This window comes from Colletotrichum phormii, assembly GCF_030913505.1.
Source record: "Colletotrichum phormii strain CBS 102054 chromosome Unknown BDP81scaffold_2, whole genome shotgun sequence".
Classification (NCBI taxonomy): Eukaryota; Fungi; Ascomycota; class Sordariomycetes; order Glomerellales; family Glomerellaceae; genus Colletotrichum; species Colletotrichum phormii.
Genome location: NW_026851444.1, coordinates 1327072 through 1349398, shown reverse-complemented (window position 1 = coordinate 1349398; position 22327 = coordinate 1327072). Strand labels below are relative to the sequence as shown.

Here is a 22327-nt window from a genome sequence, read left to right as displayed (position 1 = left end):
GTACGTACCCATACCGGATGAAGGCCATCTGGATGCGTATTCAGGAACCAGCTGAGAGAGCAGAGTCGGTTTCCGGCTCATCTACGGTGACAGCTGCTGTCTACAAGCAAATTTGACGAAATTTGGTGTCATTTAGGAACGTTTGACCTGAATCATGGTTAATTGATGCGCAATGGATTAAAATGCTATGTTGTGAGGATCACACGATCAATTCTATGGTAGGTATTCTCCAAGTGGTCTTGGGTCGGTGGATGCCCGGTTTAACGCCTACGTCATTTCCCGCCAGATAAGACTTATCGCCGACAACCGGGACTGCCCCTCATTGCATTAGCGAGGTTTCGGCGATAAGGATAAGATTGTGTGCGCAACGCCCTTTCGCAAACTTATTACCCCTCGAACGACTTTTGAGCCCACCTACCGCGAGACCGGCGAGGGACCAAGCATATAATCAGTTTGCAGACGGAGACTCGCCGCCCCTTTCTTTCGCCCTCCGCTTCACTTACCTTACCTCACATTACCGACAAGATGCCTCGAGATCCGCTCATTGGTCTGGTCGGCAAGCCGTCGGCCGGCAAGAGCACGACGCTCAACAGTCTCACAGACGCCTCGTCAAAAGTTGGTCCGTAAACCTCCAAATCCATTCGACCGAGAGAGAAGAAGAAAACCCGACGCCCACCGACCTGGTCGCTGATGGATATATCGTGAAAACAGGAAACTTCCCGTACGCCCTACCTCTTCTCCCTGTCCTGGCCGTCTCCGTCCTATAATCGCGGTTGTTCGCGACAACCTTGTTCTCAAAGCAACTTTTGTACTAACACTAAGCCCTCTCGCGCGCGCCCCCCGCCACAGATTCACGACAATCGATCCCCAAAGAGCAATCGGCTACCTCCAAATAGAATGCGCCTGCGCGCGCCACGGCGTCTCGGACCGCTGCCGACCCAACTACGGCGCCTGCATCGAAGGCCGCCGCTCCGTCCCCATCGAGCTCCTCGACGTCGCCGGCCTCGTCCCCGGAGCGCACCAGGGCAAAGGCCTCGGCAACAAGTTCCTCGACGACCTGCGGCACGCCGACGCGCTGATACACGTGGTGGACGCCTCGGGCACCGTCGATGCCGAGGGCAAAGAGACGCGCGGCTACGACCCGTCGGTCGACATCGCCTGGCTGCGCGGCGAGATCGTGGCCTGGATCCGCGGGAATCTGATGGAGAAGTGGGGGTCGATTCGGCGGCGGCACATGGCGATCAAGGCGACGGCCGTCGATACGCTGCAGGGCCAGTTTTCGGGATACGGCAGTACCTCCAACGTTGTCGCGCGGGCGCTGGATCGGTTGGGCATCAAGGAGCCGCTCGAGGACTGGGACGCCGAGACGATTGACCGCGTCGTCAACGCCTTTACCGACGAAAAGTTCCCGACCGTCATCGCGCTCAACAAGATTGACCACCCGGACGCCGACAAGAACATTGCCAAAATCGCAAAGATGCAGGACCCCAACACCATCGTGCTGTGCTCCGCCATTTCGGAAATTTTCCTGCGCAAGATGGCTAAGCAAGGGTACGTCCAGTACACGGAAGGCAGCGAGTTCGTCGACACGCGGGAGGACCTGATCGAGCAAGGGGACCCGACGGGCGGGGGGCTTAAGGAGCTGGACGAGAAGAACCGCAACCGGATAGAGAACCTCAAGGACATGGTGCTCTACCGCTTCGGGTCGACGGGCGTGGTGCAGGTGCTCTCCAAGGCGGCCGAGATCCTGGGCCTCGTCCCGGTGTTCCCGGTGCGCAACACCACCTCCTTCTCCTCCGGCGCTGCCGAGTCCAAGTTTGTCTTCCGGGACTGCGTGCTGGTCAAGAAGGGTACCACGGTCGGCGAGGCGGCGCGCAAGGTCATGGGCGACGCGCCCATTGCGTATATTGAGGGCGTGGGCGGCCTAAGAGTTGCGGAAGACCACCTCGTCACGGTTGGCAAGAACGATGTAAGTGTGACCCCCTCTTTTTTTGATACTCACGCACACAGGTCTCCTCGGCAACATTTGGGCTAACGTTATCTTCACACACAGATCTTGTCGTTTAAGGTCGGAAGAGCTTGATGAAGGGTCGCGGCTATCTCTGCTCTACCCGACAGAGTGCCTGCCTCATTCCCATCGCAACCGCATAAACTGGGAAGTACCCAGTGACATTTGTGATTCCCCGTGACTGGGCTCCCCTTTGGAAAGATGGAAGGGGGTTCATCGCAAATCGTTGAAAAAAGCTCCATATAGAGTTGGGAGGCGGGTACTCCGGAACAACCGCCCCCCTAGCCCAGCAAGGCGAGAGCGATCACCTGGGGCCAAGGGGACCATTCAAGGCGGGCCTCGAAAAGAATGAAATAAAGAAATTTCAAAAAGCTCAGGACTGCCGTATGCAGTACGGAGTACGGATAGAAATCTTGAAGCACTATTTCGGACTCGAGTCATTGCAATGTGGATCGTGTTCCCTCTTGTGATGTTCTGCTCTACCTCTATTTTTCGCATTCGCGCTTCGCGGCCATACCCGCGCGATCTCGTTCTCTCTTTTTTTTTTCGATTCCACCCTCACCAGTGACCACGGGTTGCGTGCGGTCTGCGCCTAACAAAATGCAATTAAACTAACAGACAGGGATACAGGGCGGGCCCCCTGTCCCACCGGCGCAGCGGCGCTTGCTGCCAGCCAGCCACAATGGAGCTCGGGCAGCGGAGCTCTTCTTCCAAAAATCCAAGCCACTGGCCCCGGACGCCTTTGGCTTCGCGCCGATTCCCAAAGATACACCGTACCCGCAGTGCCGAGCTCTTCTACATCCGAGTTGCATACGCGTCCCTCGGCTCCCGCTGCGCTGGCGGTTTTCCCATGTTGCAAGTGAACGTTCTGCTGTATAATACCGTACGGGGTGCCCGCGAGGCAGACTGCGAGCAATAGGGCGGATCAACAGCAATTTGGGGGCCATTGGCTTGCTTATTCCCTTGCTTGGGCTGAGTTCAATGTGACAGAACCAAGGTTATTTTGCACTCACAAACTCATCTGAGCGCAGTCATCGCAAAGGAAATAAGCTCCAAAGTAGCGTCGCAAAGTCGGATGTTTCTGACGGTGATCTAGAATCTTTCTGGGCCTAAGTTGTAAATGTTTCAATGCGACAAGCATGACATCACATGGATCTACACTATTGGTTTAGTGGTTTAGCGGGGACGTCCAACCGCGTAGTGAGCACAGCTGACTGTGTTCTGCAGGCTGCGGCATGGTCGGAAGCCTGAATTCACATCACAATGTACGTATGGCGTAAAACCACGGTCAAGATTTTGTAGTAAAGTAGTTTGAAGAGATTGATATGTCGGGTATCGAATTAAGCATGCTACACACAGCGCGAATCCCTCCTCCACTTCCTGGTCTTGAATGCCTGCCCAAAACAAATCGTTTCGAAAAGTCGCATTCCGCAAGGTGAGAAGTAACGTGACAAAGTCCATAGAATGGTACCGCGAGGAATTATGAAAAGAGGCCGTTGCTGTGTCGTTGTCGTAATAAAAAGTGGTGGAGGCTGGTGAGGTAGGGGTAATAAGCCAACCCTGCAGAGCAGCATGCATCCTTGCAGCTGGCGCAGGAGGATCCCCCAGCATTGCCGGATGAGACGGAAAGCCAAGGTCGCTGGAATGCCCCGCCACCGCCTACGGCGTCACACTCGTCGGGAAGGCGAAGGCGTAGTTGCACATCCTTGAGAGAAGAGGTCATGTCGCTTTCGTTGCTGAACATCGTCATGCCCTCTCGTGTAGGCGGTTACGATCGGAGAATTGCAGCGACGATTCGCTTAGTACTTCAGAATGATGTACAGAGCGTGGATGATACCAGGAAGGTAACCTGCTTTTGTTAGTTGAGTTCGAAGTGTCTGAAGGACATCGAGCTTACCAAGGATGGTCAACAGGATGTTGATGAAGAAGTCGGCACCGCAGCCACGCTCAAGGAAGACACCAACGGGCGGGAGGATGACGGCAAGAATGATCTTGCAGATATCGGAGGCGGTGAAAGGCATGTTGATTGGTGTATTGTGTTGAGAAACGGTGTTTGTGTGTTTGTGTAGAGTAGTTCGTTACGGGATCTTGAAGATCTGATGGTTGCTGTCGAATGTAGGTTCGTTGGTTGATGAGGGGAGGGGAATCGAATGGTAAGTGGGCTGGGGAAGAGATGGTTAAATAGCAGGAATGAGAGCAACTGCCAACTGGGAAGCCACAGCCCAACGCAGGAAAAATAAAAAAAAGGCAAGGACGAGCTCACAGTGATGTGATGTGGACTTGCATGGCCACCCCTTCCCGCTCTACTTCGTACTTCGTACGCCATACCAACCTGACCTTACCTTTACCTTACGGATACGTCTGACAAGGGACAAGCCAGTCGCAGGTGGCAGGCCAGTGAGGCCCGGCAGACATGTCTTCCCCCTCCAAAGTACCCAAGCGCAGCCTCCCAAGACGAGCCAACAAGCAACAAGAGCGTCTGGTCGTGCCGGGAAAGGCTTGGGGGTGTGGTATGAGAGAGGACTTGCGTCATCGACTCATTCCCGGTTTGCTGCGGCAAGGGAAATAAGGCACAAGCGGCAGGACCAGCACACGGCCACACGAACTGCAAGCTCTGGGCCTCTGGCCAGGCCTTTTACGCCTTGAGAGAAGGGGGAAAAGATGGGATGGCTTCTTGCCGTGCGTTACGGACAAGCCACACCTCCGCCCACTTTAGCAATGACCTTGTCTCTTTTCCTCCCCGGCCTGCTCCTCTGCACTGCTGCACTGCTGCAGGCTCTCCTTCCTGCGGAAACAAGCACCTGAGCGGACCAGATGTGAGCCCCTTACAACGTATCACCGTACCGGATACTCTTTCTGCATCTGTACTGGGACACACGGCATCTGGGCCTTCCTGCTGCCTGTCATGCCTTTGTCGCTACACCGGACCTCTCAGTGCACACTGCCAGGTTTCTCGAATCCCATTTGACGAGGATTGATGCCTGCCCGGCCTCCGAAACTCGCTTCCATCCACAGCAAACATCTGAGATCTCCCCTACCTTACGTCCCTTGTAAGGTTCCCTCTTTGCACTCTCGCGCTGTTCGCTTGATCGTCTTCATTCACGGTGGCCTCGGTTTCCGATCTGTCCTTACTGCATCGAGCCCTATTGCGCGTCCTTCCATCCCTCTTGCCCAGCCCTTCCCGCCGTCATTGAGGGGCCCTGTGCGGTTAGTCCGGCGACCTTGTTGAGCAACTTGCACAGTTAATTCCTGCTTAATCCCTATGCTTGCTTCCTCATGTACCTCTGCACCCTAGCTGGGTGAACTCTTTTCGGTGGACGCGATAAAGGTGGGTGCTACGTCATCAACCGAGCCCTTGCTAGCGCCGCGCTGGTGGGGTCCGCTCTTCTTAATTTTGCTCCTTTTGCTCATGGCTCCACCTATCGTCATCCAGTCAAAACAGCTCCGAGCAGGTCAGGGGACCTCCCATGCATCTGTCAAGCACTCAAGCCTCAAGGAGCGTTTCATGAGCCACAAACGCCACACCTCGAAAGCTGATCTATGGCGCAACAGTGACGACTCAGCCACAGATTCACTCCAGGGTTTGCCTGTCTTGTCCATGTCGAGGCCCCCAACAACTCAAGAAGTCAAAGGTTGATGCTACTCTTTTCTCCAGCGGACATCGGTCCGTCCGCGCTCGCTGCGGAGAAGGACGCAACGCACTGGCGATCCGAGTGGTTCTTCTCCTCCATCTGAAGATTTCCTTTTCTTCGTTCGTCCTACTTCTCCTTCTCCCTGGACGGCACAGGAAAACCTGACAGTCATGTCTCACCAATGAAACCCAAGGCCCTCGTGACTTATGACGCAAGGGGCCCGGTCATGCCCGGTGACAAGAGGGCCAAGCCGGTTCGGCAGCTCGCAGGGCTAGGGAGGAGACGCGGCCTGTCTCCGCTCTGCAACGGGGAACAGTCAACGTGGGCGGCGAAAAGACGTCAAAATCGTCAATCTCGCCCTCGCTCCGAGCTCGTAGGGCTGGGCATGACCGGCAGCTTGCGGCAAGGCTAGCTGTGGCTGGTAACTGTGAGGTGTGCCACGACGGATATTGCGTGCCTTGGTCAACTTTGCGATTTCGTCGCAACGAACGCCACACTTGCGCACGCTTGAGGCTCAAGGGGGGCGATGATGTAGTGTCACATTCGCGTTTCCGTTGAATTCCCAGATCCGAGGCTATTATTAACATGTTTATTTCTTGTTTCGGCCGGGCCAAGCTACCTCATTGGCAATCGCCTCTAGCTACTGTACATCGGCTTCCCCACGAAAGCCAGGTCTGGCCAACAGCATTGGACTAGCTGTCATAGGCAATCCCAGACTGCCAAACTGCCTAGACATGCATGTCTGAGGCTACTAACCACCGGCCAGTGTTGGTTTAGCATTGGGCATGACACAACTGGCTTGGAGTATAGACCAAAGCAGCGAGGTCCGTACTTTCGCCAAACGGCTGTTTGCGCAAGCGGTGCCGTATTTCCGCGAACTATGCCATCTACGGCCTGTTAAAAAAAAATTAAATTTGTAGGTTGGACTTGGCTTTAAGCGCCTTAGGAGTTCATTCGTCGTCGTTGGCGGAGGGAGCCATTTTCCTGCCAAATGCCAATGTGCCACCAGTCGTCTTGCCCAAGATGTATCCGCCGTAGAGGCCGCAGACAATCGTGACGGGCCACTTCTGCCACTCGCGGTCCCAGTCGAGCGGAATGGGCACTGCGCCGAGCCACGCGCCCAACACCCCTCCTACGAGACCACCGTATAGTTCGTCCATCGGTGCCGCCGCGCTGGCGAGAGCAGCCCAGGTGCTCCCATCGACTCCGTGAACGTAGAAGAGCGGGAAGAACGAGAGAATGGCGATATTGACGGAGCAGAAGAGGGTATGCGGTACGTGGGTCTGGAAGGGGGCGCCGAAGAGGACGAGGACGATGTGGATGGCTGGCGTGACGATGACAGCGAGGAGTAGGGACAGGAATAGAGCCTGAAAGGAGTCCCATTGTTAGCTATGGCCTCACGATTTGACTGAACCCGTGATTTACAATGAAGATATTGGGCCCCGTGCTCTCAACCACCTTCTTCTTCTCGCCCGGCCGAGGCTTCCTCGACAGCTTTACGCCTTGCGATCCAGCGGCCGGCAGACTGACAAAGGCGTAGACGACCTGGATCGCGACAACGACCGGGAGCGATTTCTGGAGGGTTCTCACGGGGTCTGCCACCAGGGAGCTGAACTGCGCGAGGAAGAAGCCGGAGATGAGCACCGGCTGGAGGTGTCTGACGACCTGCGCGGCAGGGCTCGCCAGGCCGTGGACGGGATGCAATCCGCTGTCCTTTGGCTTGCCCGCGTCGGAGGCGGCCTTTGATGATGATGGTGCTGACATCGTCACGGGGTCAACCAGTGGCATGGCGTGGGTAGGGGAATGAGGCGATGTATTCGGGCGGGTTCGGAGGCCCAGTCTCCTGTCGTTCGGTCGGAAGCTGAGGTAAGTTGCGGGTTGAGTTCGTGAACGGGTACCCGGAAGGCCACGGCTCTGGAAAAATTCCGGAACGGGCGCGTCGAGGCGCGGGTACCGTGCATTCGGATCCGACCGGGTCACATGGCGATAAGCTGCGAAGGGTCTGATAACAAACCCCAGATTCATCAACTGGCTCGCTTACCTAAGTACCTAGGACACTTACACTGTTCCTCTTGCCCTGCTTGGGGGAACCGTTGTGGGAGCTTCTGGTAAGGTACGTATCTGCAACACGTTCTGTTCATATGTAAGTAGAACAAAAGTAAGTGTCTCACGAGTTACCTTCTTTGGATCATGATTGTTCATCTCAAGGTTATGATCTACTCTTTTCGGGATCTGAAGGACACAAATCTGTCGACTCGGAAGCAAGGCAGCTGTCAATCTTTCCCCGGATTCACCCTCGTCAGCGCACCCAGCCGGTCGGGGCCTGTGGTTCGATAGCTGAAGGAAATGGTGATCATGTCATTGGCACAGGATTCCTCGCCCCGCTTCTGCCCAATCAACGCTCGTACTCGGTGTCTCCCGTCAGACCACATCACCCCATTACTGTTGGCAGTCGTCAGGAAACCATCTGGAAACGCACGATCGCCCAACGTCAGTTTTTTTTTTCTTGGTTGCCAACGGCTGGATTCCAAATGGGTCTCCCCAATTCGGGCTTTGCGAACCACGTTACCAAGCGCCCCTTTCGCGGCTGCGCCTATTGGGTGAGACAAAGTTGTCGTTCATGATTCACACCTTTTTTTGGTGCCGCAGAAATCCAAACCCTTGGCCCTGGCTTTTGGGGGATCCGTTTAGAAGATGGGATGGCATGATCTTGACCCGGCCCAGATTAGAAGCCTCGTTCGTTCCCGCCCAGGCACGGCAATCTTACGGGCAAAGCTGCCCGCCCATCTGCCCACAATAGGCGTTTGCCGTTGGAAATCCCGGAGTCCTTTGTCAAGATTCACAGATCTCGTAGGTATGCGGGTTGGAGGCACAATCTTTTCCTTGGTATAAGATCCGAAGCAGCTTCCCGTCTGTCGTGTTCCCATTCCCGTTCTCATCATCATCACACATCAACATCATCAAACAGAGTCTCAACTCAACCACCAAACAAACTCTCCACTACATCTTCTGTACGAGTGTATTACATTCCACCTCACTCCTCTCCATCAAAGCAACAGAAGTCTCTTGACTCAACACCAAAAAAAAAACCAACCCTCCAATCATCACTCAAAATGTCTCCCGCATTCGCCGCCCGCAACGCTGCTCGCTTCGCTGTTCAGCGCAGACAATTCACTCTCCTCCACAACATGCGCAACGTCGCCCGCTCCTTCGAGCCCCATCCCTTCCAGAGGATGTCCCAGACTGGTGTTCACGCCAAGCCCTACTACGGTGCCATGATTAAGAAGCGTGCCGTCACCGCAGCAATGTAAGAAGCTATCACAGTCTTTGATTGTGCGAGTGACAACAGTGACTAACATTGCATTAAACAGGTTCTTCCCTCTTGCTTTCGGCATTCTCGGCTGGCCCTACGCCAGCATGCTGCTTGTCGACGGCCACATGTAGACAGCCGCTTGATTAATCCATTCCCATCACGGGATGATTGGCAACAACGAAATAAGGAGTTGGAGGTTACATTTGGAAATTTGGGACATTCAGGAGATACCAGTACATATCTCAAGCATCTGAAGGCGTTCGGGGGGGCTTCTTGGATACCTACAGCATCAGTAGAAGTCCATACGGACCATACATAATTTACTTTGTTCAAACGAAAAACCCACATAAAATATCGTCTTGAACTAAGTTTCAAATCAAGAAACATCAGACTCATTTCAGTGATTTCACAAGTGCGCTGAAAACCTTGGATTCTGCATCGTCCCAAGTTCTACTTTCTTGACTTCACTTACAACTTACAAGAGACCCTGAGAGGCCCGTGCATGGAAGCTCCGAAGTGCGCTACTCCACTTTTGTCCTAGTCCCTCATTCCCGCCCATGCAGCTCCCCGGACTGCTACCGCGTCGTGTTGAAGCTGCCACTTTTGACCATTTTGACAACACCAACACCTCCCAAGGCGAGCAACTGCGACCACGATCCTGCGACAATACCTGACAGTCAGGTGCCAACGAACTGTCATCAAGCTCGAGTACGGCTTTCTGTTGACTGCCATCGAGCCATCTAGCATCGAACCGCTCCCACTTGCAGTCACCGCCCGATCAACAAACAAAGGGGTTTCGCCGCGAAAACGAAACGAAACGACCAGCACCAGGGGAAACGTGAGGGCTAAAAGGCTCGAGGTGTATACAGCCGATACTCGTTTGCTCTGAGTTCTTGAATGCATCTCACAAGATGACGGATTCGCTGCACAACGCGCCAATTGTCCTGGACAATGGCTCCGGTACGATCCGAGCCGGTTTCGCAGGAGATGACCTGCCTAAATGCTACTTCCCTTCGTTCGTCGGTCGGCCCAAGCACTTAAGAGTTCTCGCCGGCGCGCTCGAGGGCGAGGTGTTTATCGGGCAGAAGGCGGCAACGGAGCTCAGAGGCCTGCTCAAGATCAGGTATCCGCTGGAGCACGGCATCGTCACGGACTGGGACGACATGGAGAAGATTTGGGAATACGTCTACGGCGAAGGCCTCAAGACGCTCAGTGAAGAGGTTCGTCTGTCACAGATAATGTCTCGTTCGATTTGCGAGACGCACCGTACCTACTTCTGATACTGACCCCCGTCCAAAGCATCCCGTTCTCCTGACCGAACCGCCCCTCAACCCTCGCAGCAACCGCGACACAGCGGCCCAGATCCTCTTCGAGACTTTCAACGTCCCGGCACTGTACACATCAATCCAAGCCGTTCTTTCATTATACGCCAGCGGTCGGACGACCGGTATCGTTCTCGACTCGGGCGACGGAGTGTCACACGCGGTGCCGGTGTACGAGGGTTTCGCCATGCCGAGCAGCATCAGGCGGATAGACGTGGCCGGACGCGATGTGACCGAGTACATGCAAATGTTGCTGCGGAAGAGCGGCTACGTCTTCCACACCAGCGCCGAGAAGGAGGTTGTGCGGCTCATCAAGGAGTCTGTCACTTACGTCGCCCACGACCCCAGGAAAGAGGAGAAGGAATGGGCAAACAGGACAGACCCGGCCAAGGGCGTGGAATATGTTCTCCCGGATGGGCACAAGCTCAAGGTCGGTTTCTCGTGATTGATGAGGGCAAGAATAGGTGGGCTGACTATGTTTACAGATCGGTGCGGAACGGTTCAGGGCACCGGAAATCCTCTTCGACCCCGAAATCATTGGCCTCGAGTACCCTGGTGTGCACCAAATTGTCGTCGACGCCATCAATAGGACGGATCTAGACCTGCGCAAGTCTCTCTACAGCAACATCGTGCTCTCTGGCGGCAGCACGTTGACCCGGGGCTTCGGTGACCGTCTGTTGACGGAGCTGCAACGACTGGCCGTCAAGGATATGAGAATAAAGATTTTCGCGCCGCCAGAACGCAAGTACTCGACATGGATCGGTGGAAGTATTTTGGCTGGTCTTAGCACTTTCCGAAAGGTAGGTTTCATTCTGCTTGCGTGGTTGTATATGGACTCGGTCCACTGCGGTATTCAGACGCTGACCCCTTTTTACAACAGATGTGGGTGAGCATCGACGACTGGCATGAGAACCCGGAAATCATTCACACCAAGCTTACGTGAGACGGTTCTTGTTTTTAATTCATATCGATGAAGCGGTTTCCAGATGGCGTTACTGGCTCCCCTCCCGTCGACGTTTATAGATCTAGAGCTGTGTTCACCGTTCTGTTGGGCCTAGCGAAAGACAAAAGGGGCAACAACCGGATGAGTAGATGGAGTTTAGATATCATGAAGTTGGGAGAGAGAGAGAACGACGATTGGCTGGATTTGAGATTTACCCACCCTCAAAAGACATCGGCATTCGCGGAGCCGTTGTCGTAGGCAAAAGGCAGCATATGAGGTAATGGTCAGCTAGAAAGTTGAGAATGATACCCGAACCTGTTGTCTCTTTGATCAGCTATGCAGTTTGTGCATTTTAACATGCATTGCCGTGCCATCGTATGCAGCTTGCCGCGTGAATTAGGGGCAGATGGTTGGTTGTGGTCAGGTTGCTTGACATGCGTCCGACGGGACCCGGGGGTTGCGTTGGTATTAAACATTTCTTTTTTCCTTTGGACCGTAGCAGTATTTCTATCCGCAACCTTATCTCCGTGTCTAGCCAAAGTAGCGTCAATGATCGTCTTTTCTTCTGTCTTATCTATCATAACTTTGTTGTTTCCCATGGGCCCTGAGCGTTTGCTCGGTGGTCTTCCCTGGTCTCGTCGCATGCTTCTGTCAGATTTCAGGTGGGATTACCATGAGTTTGTGAGGGACGAATATTAATTGATATTCTGGTTCGGCCGGTGGAAGTGAACTGCGACGGTTCTATGTTGGTTTGCTGTCGGAGTTGGGGTACGGAACTGGGGCTGAGGTAGTGCTGGCGCGTACGGATACGTGTGGTTGTATTCATATATGCAAATTTGCCGATCAGAGCCATGATGAGTGATGTTGGTTTCCTTGAGTTGGAGCGGGTGAGAGAAGGTGAGGTTTGTGGATGTGAGACTGGGGGTTATCATTGTTGGGCGGTTAAGGTTGGTTCTTACTTACTTACCATGGAGGACACGTGGGGGCGAGATGAAAAAACTATGGATACACATTTTTAGACGCAATGTTGGGGGGCTGCCATCTTCAGACTTCTGTAAGGGTTTGTGATGACTTGTCGGTACGCGATAGTTCTTGCCATTTGAGATACGATCAGTGCAAGGCTCCATCAACCAAGACGACCAAACTGCCCTACGATTCATCATGCCTTGGTCAGTCAAACAGGATTACCGAGTAGAAATCATGCGAGCGAGCTCACTTAGATATTCATTGACCGGCAGTTGAAATTGTTTCACATTGTTGAGCAGGGTGGAAGTCATTAATGAAGTGTGAAACTGTTGATATTCAAGAGGAAACCAATAAATGGTCCCTCCAAGTACTACTTTGCTGAACAACCAGATGGGTGTATCTGGGGGTATTGTGTCCCGCCGCGCTCGCTCTCATGCCATTCACCAGAAAATACAAGCCATTCCGAGGCCGCTTCCGCTATGTCCTTGATAACTCATTCCCGTGTGTGTGTTTTTTGGTTTCCGTAAAACGCCGTGCCGTTGTGATTATGAAAAAGAAAAAGAGGTGTGTACAGACGGCTCAGTTGGCCTTGGTGACCCGGCGCCAGAAGTTGCCGCCGCGGTTCTTGAGAGACTTGAGCGACGAAGTAGACGCAGACTCATCGGAGGCGCCGCTGTGGACGGAGGAAGCGTCCGAGACCCGGCGGGTGACGTTGCCGGCGCCGCCGATACCGACGTGGCCGACGGCGGCGCGGTCGCGAACCTCCTGGCGGTCAAAGTCCTCGTCAAAGGTGCGGACGAGACACTCAGAGGCCTCGTGGCGGTTGCCGGCGCCGCCGATGCCAGAGTAGAAGCGGCGGGTTGCGTCTCCGTTGCCGGCGGGCTTGAGGGGCGTGGTGATGCCGGTGGCCGGGGTGAGGACCTGGGGCGCCTTGCGAATGTTGCCGAAGCCGCCGCGGCCGGAGTAGATGTAGGTGTTTGGTGCCACGGTAGGGTGAGGCTCGGTGACGAAGATTTGGGAAGGCATCTTGGTGGGTTTTGTGTGTGTGTTGTGTGTGTGTTTTGGGTTGTGGTGGTGGTGGTGGTGGTGGTTGTACACTTCGAGGTTTGGTGTGAGATGGGTGTAAGTGAGATGTCAACTGAAGTATCGTCTGAACTGTCAGATGCGGAGACTTGGATGACCAGTCGGTAATGTGTGAGATGTGTCTTGGATGAGTCAATGATGGGAGAGGGAGATCCTCCTGAGGAACAGCGAGAGGAGGCCAAGGTTATTATAGGTTTGTCCTTGGAAGAGTAGGAGGTGGTGGAGGGCTAGCCTCACGGACTTTGCATTGTCCTCCTGACAAGCAAAAGTCTCTCCCATGGCCCCATGGACTGAGTGACGGCGTTGCACTCGCAACGAACAAGGTGTGCTTTCTCACACTTGTGAGGGAAGAGGTACACCAGGTACGTAGCTACGTACTGTTGTACAAGACTTTTTTCTTTCTTTCTTAGTGTGAGAAGGAAAGAAAAATAATAAAAAATGAATAAAACCGGAGAGCCCACATTAGGAAAAGTTTTGTCAGGGAAAGGGCTGCTCTCGAGCAAGTCACAAGTGAGGAGGCGGAGAAGATCTGGATGTGCAAAATTAGCATGGCCCCCGAGGCCCCGAAACAACGGGAGAGGAGCTACGCTAGCTAGGCTGGGTCCAGGCTCACGGGTAGCTTTGGCCTTGGCCCTCACTTTTTTCCCAGGTCAGATGTGTATGAGACATGGGTCTTTGCCGGAGGCATGCTGCATATGCCGTCTGCCTCGCCGGGTTGCTAGGTATTTTACCAACACCAACAAACGCGCTGTGAGCTCTGCTACCCATGCCTTTTATCACAAGCTGCTGGGCAGTGCATCCGAATTGTAACCGGACAGAAGAGCTCTCTGTTATCATCAATAAGCAAACGGAGAGTTCCAAGTTTAGCACCTTTTTGGTTGCACTCAATGATCTCACTGATAAGAGTTGCAGAAAAGCAACGAGTAACGCCCGTTGCATTGTTTGTTATTCCTACGCAAATCACCCCCAACGGACCCCAAGCAAAGAGCAAGAGAGCAGCTACCATCGACAGAAAGCGAGTTTCAATCATCCGCCCTAGTGGTGATTTATTTATTTTTTTCTCTCTCGCCTTCTCCTCCTCTCCACTTCTTGGCTGCCAGGTGGACCTCGTGACTCTTCAAAAACCTCCAGTTGTCAAATTCTCGCCACGAAAAGACGCCATTCTGGAGCAAACGATGGGGTAACGTTTTGCTAATAGATTACCGCTTTCGGTCGTAGCGCGGCCTCGGGAGGGCCCACTGGCTGGTCACGACGCTCCTCTTTAAACAAGCCTGAAGGGCTGGGAGCTGGGGAAAACGGGGCTAATGCAAGGAACGTGGAACGTGCTGGACGGAATTTCGCAGTGACTCCTTTGGTCTGGCAGAGTTTTATTTTTCTTCCTCTCTCTCTCACCTTGTGCTTAGGGTTCGTTTCTGGCGCTCGGGAAAAGCTGATCCTGATTGCTGCTGGCATGTTTTGGCTGGACGGAGTGGATAAGACTGGGACGCTATTAGATCACCACCCACCTCCCCCCTTGCTAGGGCCAACAGCTTTGTCGACGACGTCAAGGAGTCCTGCCCGCTTGTACTATTACCGCCCCCGCCAATCTACCCTGTCGTCGACCAGTCATCAGTTTCCTGGGGGTAATGGGAATCCGTTTGTCGCGTCTCTGAGTGTCAGCTGACCTTTTCTGAGCCCATGTCTGATGCCACGATCCTGTTGCAGGTTTGAAGGAAATTCCGTTGACGAAGCTCGTCTCGGTTTCGAGGCAAACGTGCTCGCTTGACAGCATTCGGTTCGCTCGTCTGGTGCTCGTCTGGTGCCCGCCTGCCCAACCCTCGTTGACGTGAGTTCCTGGCTAAATTTCGCCATGAATTCAATGGTGAAGCCACGTTGAAGTCACGACCTTTGTGTGGTCTTGGATTCGACATCAAGGTACCAAGTGCCACAAATGTCATTTTTTGGATGAAATGTCGGGTCGCTGAGGTGACTGTGAGACATTGAGTAACCTCGAACTCGCCGAGAAAGAGAGGAATTGAGAAGGCCATACTTTTGTGAAGATATTCGACTTCAGAGTTCAGATTACCACTTACACCCGCATCTCCAACCAAAATCGCAAACCAGCTCTCTTCAAAACTCTCGATAAACGGAGCGGCCCGCAAAGCTGTCATCCCATCTAATCCTCAGGTTTTCAGACTATCCACAGAACGCACTTCTCCTCCCGCAATCTACCTACCCCATCTCAGGTTGTGAAGCATTAAGTGGCCACCATACTTGCCCCATCCGCAAACCCTCCTCCAGGAAAAAAAAAAGCCACAAAGCCATCGTCAAGCTCGGCTTACACCAAACCAAGCCCTGGGCTTGAAAGGGAGGAGCCCGGCGCGCTCATCAAACCGTGCCGTCTCTATTACGTACAAAAAGCCAGAGAAAAAAGCCAGGAGCCCAAGACATTTTCCCCAGATGCCCGGCGAGCGCCATGATCCGCCATCTTTCATTCCTCCACACATCAAATCTCCTTTACCCCGCGTTTTCGCTGAACCTGGCTTCCCCTCCGGATGAGGCAAAGTCCCAGTCCGGAGCTTTGAGAGGTGCCATCTGATCCGTCAACCCGTGTGATCAAAAGCTCTTTCCCCATCCCTTGCGGATGAGCAGGGGGGAGAAAGGAAGAAAGGGGGTCGGTGACTGGTCAGGGTAACGGTGCACTCTCTCAGGGCTGAGCGCCCGCAACAACGTGGTTGAAGCTGTCGCTGCGGGAACATCTTTGTCCTTGGGAAGGTTGTGGGTGGTTCCGATGCGCCCGGCGAAGAGAGTCGGCCGTTTCAACGTCGTGTTGAGAAGAGGATGCTTTGTGGTGTTATCTATGGCCATATCGATGTGTGAATGTTGTGATTTCGTCGCCACTGTACTGAGCTTACTCTCTCGTCCATGGCTATGGACTCGACTGCTGACTTGTTATTGTTGTTGTTATTGTTTCGAAGCCTCTCGTAGTTCTCTATCGTCTCTGGAACACCTTGCTGCGGCCAGAGTTGCAGCGTGCTTTCCACGGTTTTTAACTTAGCTGATTCTCGCTGATGATTTTGAACAGCACCAGGCGTTTTGACACCTCTCACTCAGTAGCTACTTACACTTAGTCTCCTGACTAGGTTGCCTGAATAGTAAACGACAGGAATGCCTCATGAGAGATCCGGGTCCAAAAGTGGCAGCTCACTGAGAAACTCGTCGCAGAGATGGTGGTCTTGCACTTATGAGACAGCCAGACTGGAAAGGCCAAGCTGTATTGTCCAGAACATGTCTTGCGAACATCATGGCCTCGAAGAAGACGCTCATTTTGTCATTTGGCCTTTCAAAGAGCTTTCCTCAAGGTATGCAAAACTGCAAAGTCACCACCTCTTAAGAGCCGAAATGTTTGTTCCCTTCCACAGGCATATTCCCAAGATCATGCACATGAAGCTGAAATAGGCGGGCTTTGAAAAAGGTCTTGGGCACTTACTAGGCATGCTTAAGTAACTTCGCTTACGCCAAGACGAATCAAGTCAAACCACCAAAAGATCTAGCATCGCGGTCAGTAGTTCTAACCCTGTACGATGAAAATGCGCCAGAAAGAGCCGCGGAAGATGAACTGCGCAGTATGTTCCAACCTCGGTGCGGAGGAGGTCAAGGGCCAGAAGCTCGCCGCGAACCAGCGCATGGCCAAGTTCATCGAGCTTCAAGACCTCCAGCGATCCACGACGAGCACATCATGCCGGCCCTGCCAGCTCCTCTGGGCTGCGTTGCGTCTGCGAAAGAAGGATCTAGATGAGCCCGGCGGCAAAGATGTATCTGGACTGCTGCAGATGCGCTTCGCACCAGATACTCCGCTCCAGATTTCCGTGTCGGGCTGGGGAGAGGGTAACATCGCTCTGGAGCTCTTCTCGCGACGAGGTTAGATATGAGTCCCTAAGCCAGAATCATCACTTGAATATCTCGTTCAACTCGCCCACAACCTAAACAGACGACCACGGCACATGCCATCCGACAATCGGTCCAGCCCAGGAAGTAGAGAGCCACTCCTCCTCCCCGGCCAGTCTTACCCTAGCATCATCATGGCTCCAAGACTGCCTCGCAAACCACCCATCCTGCAGACAAACAGCATCAGCCTCGACCCTCCCGACCCGCGTAATCGACGTCGGAACCAACGAAGACCACCACGAGCCGCGCCTCGTAGAGTCCCGCGGGGCCTCCGGCGCATACGCAGCGTTAAGCTACTGCTTGGGCGATCCAGCCTCCCACCCAGCCTTCAAGACCACCCGCCTCAACTTCGCCGCGCACCAAGATGCCATGCCATACGCCGACATGCCCCCGACCCTGCGGAACGCCGTCGCCGCCACCAGAAACCTAGGGCTGCAGTACCTGTGGATCGACGCCCTCTGCATCATCCAAGGCGACGCCCAAGACTGGGCCAGGGAGGCGGGCCGGATGTGCGAGGTCTACTCCAACGCGACGGTGACCATCTCCGTAGACCACGCGGACGGGAGCGGCGTCGGGATCTTTGCGCCCCAGGCCTTTGGCGTCCCGCCGCAGCGCCTCGACGAGCTCGGGGACGGCGTCGTGCGGCCAGTCTACGTCCGCGACGAGCTGAAGAGGAAACACAACGACATCACCGTCCTTCTCCGGACCATCGAGGCGGAAGGGGCACACGGGGAGCCCATCATTAAGCGTGCGTGGACGCTGCAGGAGGCGATCCTGTCGAATAGAACGCTGCACTATACGACCAACGAGCTCGTCTGGGAGTGCAACACCTCGCGCTGCTGCGCCTGCCGCCGCGACCAACCCGTCGAGCTCGACGAGGAGTCGGTCCGGTGTTTCCGCTCGCCGGAGCTGTTCCGGGCGCTGTCGTTGGCGGAGAGGGCGTATCTGCAGTGGCGGCAGGTCGTTCAGCTCTTCTCGGAGCGGTCCATCAGCTTCGACGCGGACCGGCTGCCGGCGCTGTCTGGGATGGCGAAGCAGTTCCGGCTGATGCACGAGGACGTGTACGGTGGACGACAGGAAGACCATCAGCGAAACCGGTATATTGCCGGCTTGTGGGAGGGAGACTTCGCGACGCAGTTGCTCTGGACCGCGGACGACGATTACTGGCGTAATCCCGAGACCGTCTCGCGACGGCCTGGGAAGTGGAGGGCGCCGAGCTGGAGCTGGGCGGCCATTGAGGGGCCCGTCATGTTCCATCCCATGTCGCACTTCAAAGGTGATTTGGAGGTGTTGGATGTCCGGGTAGAACCTCTCATGGCGGAAGATATGTACGGTCAAGTCTGCGAGGGAGCCAGCATCGTGGTGCACGGGGCTATTGTACACGGCCTCGAGATCACGACTACAGAGATACAAGACGGTGATTTGATGATGGGGTTTACGGAAGGCGTCAGGTACGACCTCGTGGATACGAAGGCGAATAGGTACACCATGATCTGCGACTATGCAGGATCGGTTGCTCGGTATTCTTGCATGCTGGTGGGAAAGACGTGGAACAAGGGCGATCGATGCCCGTCCGTATCATGGCTTCATCGTCCTCGAGAGGGTGGAACCCGGGACTGACATCTTCAGGCGGGTTGGCGTGTCGTTTCGAGCAGGGGGCCTTGAAGGACACGAACGAAGTGAAGCTTTTTGACGGCGTGGCTCGCGATGTCATCACTCTCGTCTGAATGACACGAGGTTAAAACAAAACGAGTCCCCAAAAGTTTACTTTCCACGGAGATGCACCCAAGTGGACAAAATAATGGACGATCAGGGGATTGAACCCTGGGCCTCCCGCAGGCGCTGAAGGAATGCAAAGCGGGCGCTCTACCACTGAGCTAAACGCCCGGTATTAACCAGAAACATTTTCTGGCGATGCAGATTTGGACGCTGGAGCGGAGTCATCAATCCTCGTCCACCTTGCGTGCCTGCTCTCTGTCCAGCGCATCTCAAGGTCAGGCTGAAATCTCTATGCAAACAATTCTGACGTGAAAGCCCGCCTGGAGATCCCCTCTCTCATAGCCTAGAAAAGGCAAGGCGGCTGGCTGTGTGCTTCATGGGAGTCGATGTATTTCGGTAATGGTATTTGCCGGATCAAAGCCCGTGACTCCATTTAACGAGGATGAATTTGCTTCACGCAGCGTAGATCTAGGAGATTGCTCCCCAGTCAAAATCAGTGAGCCCCGGTGCCGTGTGTGAGTCTAGAGGGGAAAGCGGGTAGACGAGAAAAAGACTCTCGTCGGATTTATCAGCATATGTTGCTTATTCGTGACTGCGAGCGCAATTCTACTACATGATAATCACATTCAAGCGGCTCCAGCAGAGTCCAATTCCCAAATCATTTTCTTCTCTTCTGTGATACACGCCCTGGCTGCTCTAAAATATCCCGGCAATGGAGAATGACGCTGCGGGATATATACAATCGTCGGAATTTTTGTCTTCACCTCTTTTCGCCTTTTGTTAAAACCACAAGACCCATACAAGAAAACAAAACGAGAACAAAAAGTCCCCAATATCAAGAAAACACTTCTGATCCAACATACTCTCAAGCCTGGTTACGCTTGGCAAGCATGCTCAGAGCGCTACCCGCGAGAATGAACCCGGCCTGGTCCTTGGTAACAGCGTGCGCAGTCGGGATCAACACCTCGGAGCCGTCCTTCTTCTTGACGAGCAGCTGCACCTTGCCCTGCCCGCCGTTCTGCAGCATCTCGTACAACCCAACGGTGCTGACTTCGTCGCACGCCGCAATCTTGTCATAGTCGCCCTCGTTCTCGAAAGTCAGGGGCACGACACCCTGCTTCTTGAGATTGGTCTCGTGGATGCGCGCAAACGACTTTGTCAGCACGACGCGGGCGCCGAGGTACCGCGGCTGCAGTGCGGCGTGCTCGCGCGCGCTGCCCTCGCCGTAGTTGTGCTCCGCGACGACGAGCCACTCCTGTCCGCGCTCCTTCCACAGCTGCGCGAGCTCGGGGATGGTGTGCTTGGAGCCGTCGACGTCGTAGGCGGCGTTGACCTCGCCCGTCTCCTTGTTCACGGCCGTGTTGAGCGTGTTTGTGCTAATGTTGGGCAGGTGGCCCTTGTACTTGAGCCAGGGGCCCGCGGCCGAGATGGTGTCGGTGGTGCACTTTCCGGTGACCTTGACGAGGACCTTGAGGCCGCTCAGGTCGCTCTCGGGGAAGGGCGCAAAGGGCTCGAGGAAGGCGAGGCGCTCCGAGGTCGGGGCGATGGCGATCTCGACGTCGGCGTTGGGCTCGTCGGGCGAGATGGACTGGAGGGACGCGACGCCGGACTCGAAGGGGGTCTTGGGGTTCTCCAGGCCGTGGGGGGCCTCGAACTTGAACTCCTTTCCGTCGGGGGTCTGCAGCCTGTCCGTCATGGGGTTGAAGGTGGTCGCGCCGGCGTAGGCCATGGCGGTGACGATTTCAGGGGAGGCGAGGAAGTTCATGGTGCCGGGGTTGCCGTCGTTACGGCCCTTGAAGTTGCGGTTGTACGATGTCAGGATGGCGTTCAGCTGACCCTTGGGGATGTCGTCCTGGCGCTTCCACTGGCCGATGCAGGGGCCGCAAGCGTTGGAGAGAACGATGCCTCCAGCACCTTCCAGAGTCTTCAGAGTGCCATCACGCTCGAGAGTAGCGCGGATCTGCTCGCTGCCAGGAGTGATGTAGAAGGGTGCCTTGGGCTTCAAGCCGGCCTTCTCAGCCTGCTTGACCATGCTCTCAACCTTGGTCATGTCCTCGTAGGAGCTGTTGGTGCAGCTGCCAATGAGACCGGCCGACAAGACCTCGGGCCATTGCTCGGTCTGGATGGTCTCCTTGAAGGCGGACAGGGGAGTAGCCAAGTCGGGGGTGAAGGGGCCGTTGATGTGGGGCTCCAGCTCGGAAAGGTTGATTTCGATGACCTGGTCGTACTGAGCACCCTCATCAGCTCTGAAGTTGAAGCTTGACCACTTCTTGTACGCATCCAGAGCCTTGTGTTCGGCTTGTCTGCGGGTTTGAAGGAGATAGCGCTCAGAGGCGGCCGTGTAGGGGAAGATGGAGGTCGTGGCGCCGACTTCGGCACCCATGTTGCAAATGGTGGCCATTCCGGTGGCGCTAAGAGTCTCGACGCCCTCGCCGAAATACTCGACGATAAATCCGGTTCCGCCGCGCACAGTCAACTTGCCGGCCAGGTTGAGAATAACGTCCTTGGGGGACACCCAGTCGTTGAGCTTGCCGGTCAGCTTGACACCGAGCACACGAGGGGCCTTCAGCTCCCAGGGAGCGCCGACAAGGGCCTCCACAGCATCGGCACCACCAACTCCAATAGTAATAGTAGACAGGCCACCAGCGTTAGGGCTGTGGCTGTCGGTCCCCAGCATCATGATACCCGGAAGAGCGTAGACCTCCAAAACCGTCTGGTGAATAATGCCTGCACCAGGGGGCCAAAAGTCCATGCCATACTTGCGCCCGGCAGACTCGAGGAAATCGAACACCTCCTTGTTGACACTGATACCGTCCGTCAAGTCCTTGTCAGCGCCCTTGGATCCCACAATCAAGTGGTCACAGTGGATGCTGGCAGGAATGGCCGGCTTGGCGAGGTTGCAGGACATGAACTGCAGCAACGCCATCTGCGCCGATGCGTCTTGCATGTTGACTCGGTCCGGGTTAAGCTTGAGGTTGGCACTGCCGCGGATGTTGCGTCCATTGTCCGTGTCCGTGAGAAGCGAGTCCTCGACGTTGTCCAAATGACTGTACAGGATCTTTTCGGCGAGGGTGAGGCGCTGCTGTCCGAGGACATGGCGAACCTTGAGGAGGTTGTCGTGAAGTCTGCGGTATGCGTTGGGCTTGATAGACTTGGGGAGCAGCTTGCGCATCTCAGCGTCTTGCTGCTCGACGTCCTGGGCGGTCGCGAATGTCCTCCTGATCGGCAGGCTCGAGAATGCAGAAAGGCATGGTCGTGTGCGAGTCAGAAGCCGCTATAGTTTCGTCAGTTTCTCTTTTCTCTCCTCACTGATTGAAATGCAGTAATTCCTCACCCTCGCGGCGCCTCCTGATCGACTGGCAAGCTCAATTGGTGCCATCGTCACTGAGCACCTCCCACCGGAAACTGTGAGTC

At 54.9% G+C, this 22327-nt stretch overlaps 11 protein-coding genes and 1 non-coding gene across 12 annotated transcripts; 5 read left to right on the top strand and 7 right to left on the bottom strand.

Annotated features, from left to right (window-relative positions):
* Positions 1–156: 156 nt before the first annotated feature.
* On the top strand, positions 157–2442 carry BDP81DRAFT_415833 (P-loop containing nucleoside triphosphate hydrolase protein). Its single transcript, XM_060589483.1, has 4 exons — positions 157–619; positions 712–721; positions 850–1969; positions 2054–2442. Exons 1-4 carry the CDS (start codon positions 526–528, stop codon positions 2081–2083), a joined length of 1254 nt encoding a protein of 417 aa, XP_060450532.1. The 5' UTR covers positions 157–525; the 3' UTR covers positions 2084–2442.
* Positions 2443–3807: 1365 nt separating this feature from the next.
* On the bottom strand, positions 3808–4029 carry BDP81DRAFT_457346 (plasma membrane proteolipid 3; the record flags this gene model as incomplete). Its single annotated transcript, XM_060593273.1, has 2 exons — positions 3808–3857; positions 3906–4029. The coding sequence occupies 2 exons, from the start codon at positions 4027–4029 to the stop codon at positions 3808–3810; spliced, it is 174 nt and encodes a 57-aa protein (XP_060450531.1).
* An 899-nt stretch (positions 4030–4928) lies between these two features.
* BDP81DRAFT_415827 (uncharacterized protein) lies at positions 4929–5292 on the top strand. The gene has a single exon (XM_060589482.1). It carries the CDS (start codon positions 4986–4988, stop codon positions 5235–5237), a length of 252 nt encoding a protein of 83 aa, XP_060450530.1. The 5' UTR covers positions 4929–4985; the 3' UTR covers positions 5238–5292.
* A 1298-nt stretch (positions 5293–6590) lies between these two features.
* BDP81DRAFT_457345 (GPI biosynthesis protein family Pig-F) lies at positions 6591–7428 on the bottom strand (the record flags this gene model as incomplete). The annotated part of the gene is made up of 2 exons (XM_060593272.1): positions 6591–7007; positions 7066–7428. The coding sequence occupies 2 exons, from the start codon at positions 7426–7428 to the stop codon at positions 6591–6593; spliced, it is 780 nt and encodes a 259-aa protein (XP_060450529.1).
* A 1325-nt stretch (positions 7429–8753) lies between these two features.
* On the top strand, positions 8754–9084 carry BDP81DRAFT_389578 (uncharacterized protein; the record flags this gene model as incomplete). The annotated part of the gene is made up of 2 exons (XM_060587282.1): positions 8754–8947; positions 9012–9084. 2 exons carry the CDS (start codon positions 8754–8756, stop codon positions 9082–9084), a joined length of 267 nt encoding a protein of 88 aa, XP_060450528.1.
* A 780-nt stretch (positions 9085–9864) lies between these two features.
* Positions 9865–11218, top strand: BDP81DRAFT_457344 (actin family; the record flags this gene model as incomplete). Its single annotated transcript, XM_060593271.1, has 4 exons — positions 9865–10173; positions 10253–10705; positions 10761–11075; positions 11156–11218. The coding sequence occupies 4 exons, from the start codon at positions 9865–9867 to the stop codon at positions 11216–11218; spliced, it is 1140 nt and encodes a 379-aa protein (XP_060450527.1).
* Positions 11219–12763: 1545 nt separating this feature from the next.
* Positions 12764–13210, bottom strand: BDP81DRAFT_389576 (uncharacterized protein; the record flags this gene model as incomplete). The annotated part of the gene is made up of 1 exon (XM_060587281.1): positions 12764–13210. One exon carries the CDS (start codon positions 13208–13210, stop codon positions 12764–12766), a length of 447 nt encoding a protein of 148 aa, XP_060450526.1.
* Positions 13211–13715: 505 nt separating this feature from the next.
* Positions 13716–14311, bottom strand: BDP81DRAFT_415817 (uncharacterized protein). The gene has a single exon (XM_060589481.1). It carries the CDS (start codon positions 14204–14206, stop codon positions 13877–13879), a length of 330 nt encoding a protein of 109 aa, XP_060450525.1. The 5' UTR covers positions 14207–14311; the 3' UTR covers positions 13716–13876.
* Positions 14312–14821: 510 nt separating this feature from the next.
* Positions 14822–15727, bottom strand: BDP81DRAFT_83965 (uncharacterized protein). The gene has a single exon (XM_060596368.1). The coding sequence runs from the start codon at positions 15415–15417 to the stop codon at positions 14923–14925; it is 495 nt and encodes a 164-aa protein (XP_060450524.1). The 5' UTR covers positions 15418–15727; the 3' UTR covers positions 14822–14922.
* Positions 15728–16532: 805 nt separating this feature from the next.
* On the top strand, positions 16533–19296 carry BDP81DRAFT_83995 (heterokaryon incompatibility protein). Its single transcript, XM_060596369.1, has 3 exons — positions 16533–16650; positions 16722–17167; positions 17238–19296. The coding sequence occupies exons 2-3, from the start codon at positions 16831–16833 to the stop codon at positions 18812–18814; spliced, it is 1914 nt and encodes a 637-aa protein (XP_060450523.1). The 5' UTR covers positions 16533–16650; positions 16722–16830; the 3' UTR covers positions 18815–19296.
* BDP81DRAFT_t38 lies at positions 18997–19081 on the bottom strand. The gene has a single exon. It is a non-coding gene; the product is annotated as a tRNA-Ala (tRNA).
* A 482-nt stretch (positions 19297–19778) lies between the features above and the next one.
* Positions 19779–22292, bottom strand: BDP81DRAFT_308413 (aconitate hydratase; the record flags this gene model as incomplete). Its single annotated transcript, XM_060583457.1, has 2 exons — positions 19779–22187; positions 22248–22292. The coding sequence occupies 2 exons, from the start codon at positions 22290–22292 to the stop codon at positions 19779–19781; spliced, it is 2454 nt and encodes an 817-aa protein (XP_060450522.1).
* Positions 22293–22327: the final 35 nt, after the last annotated feature.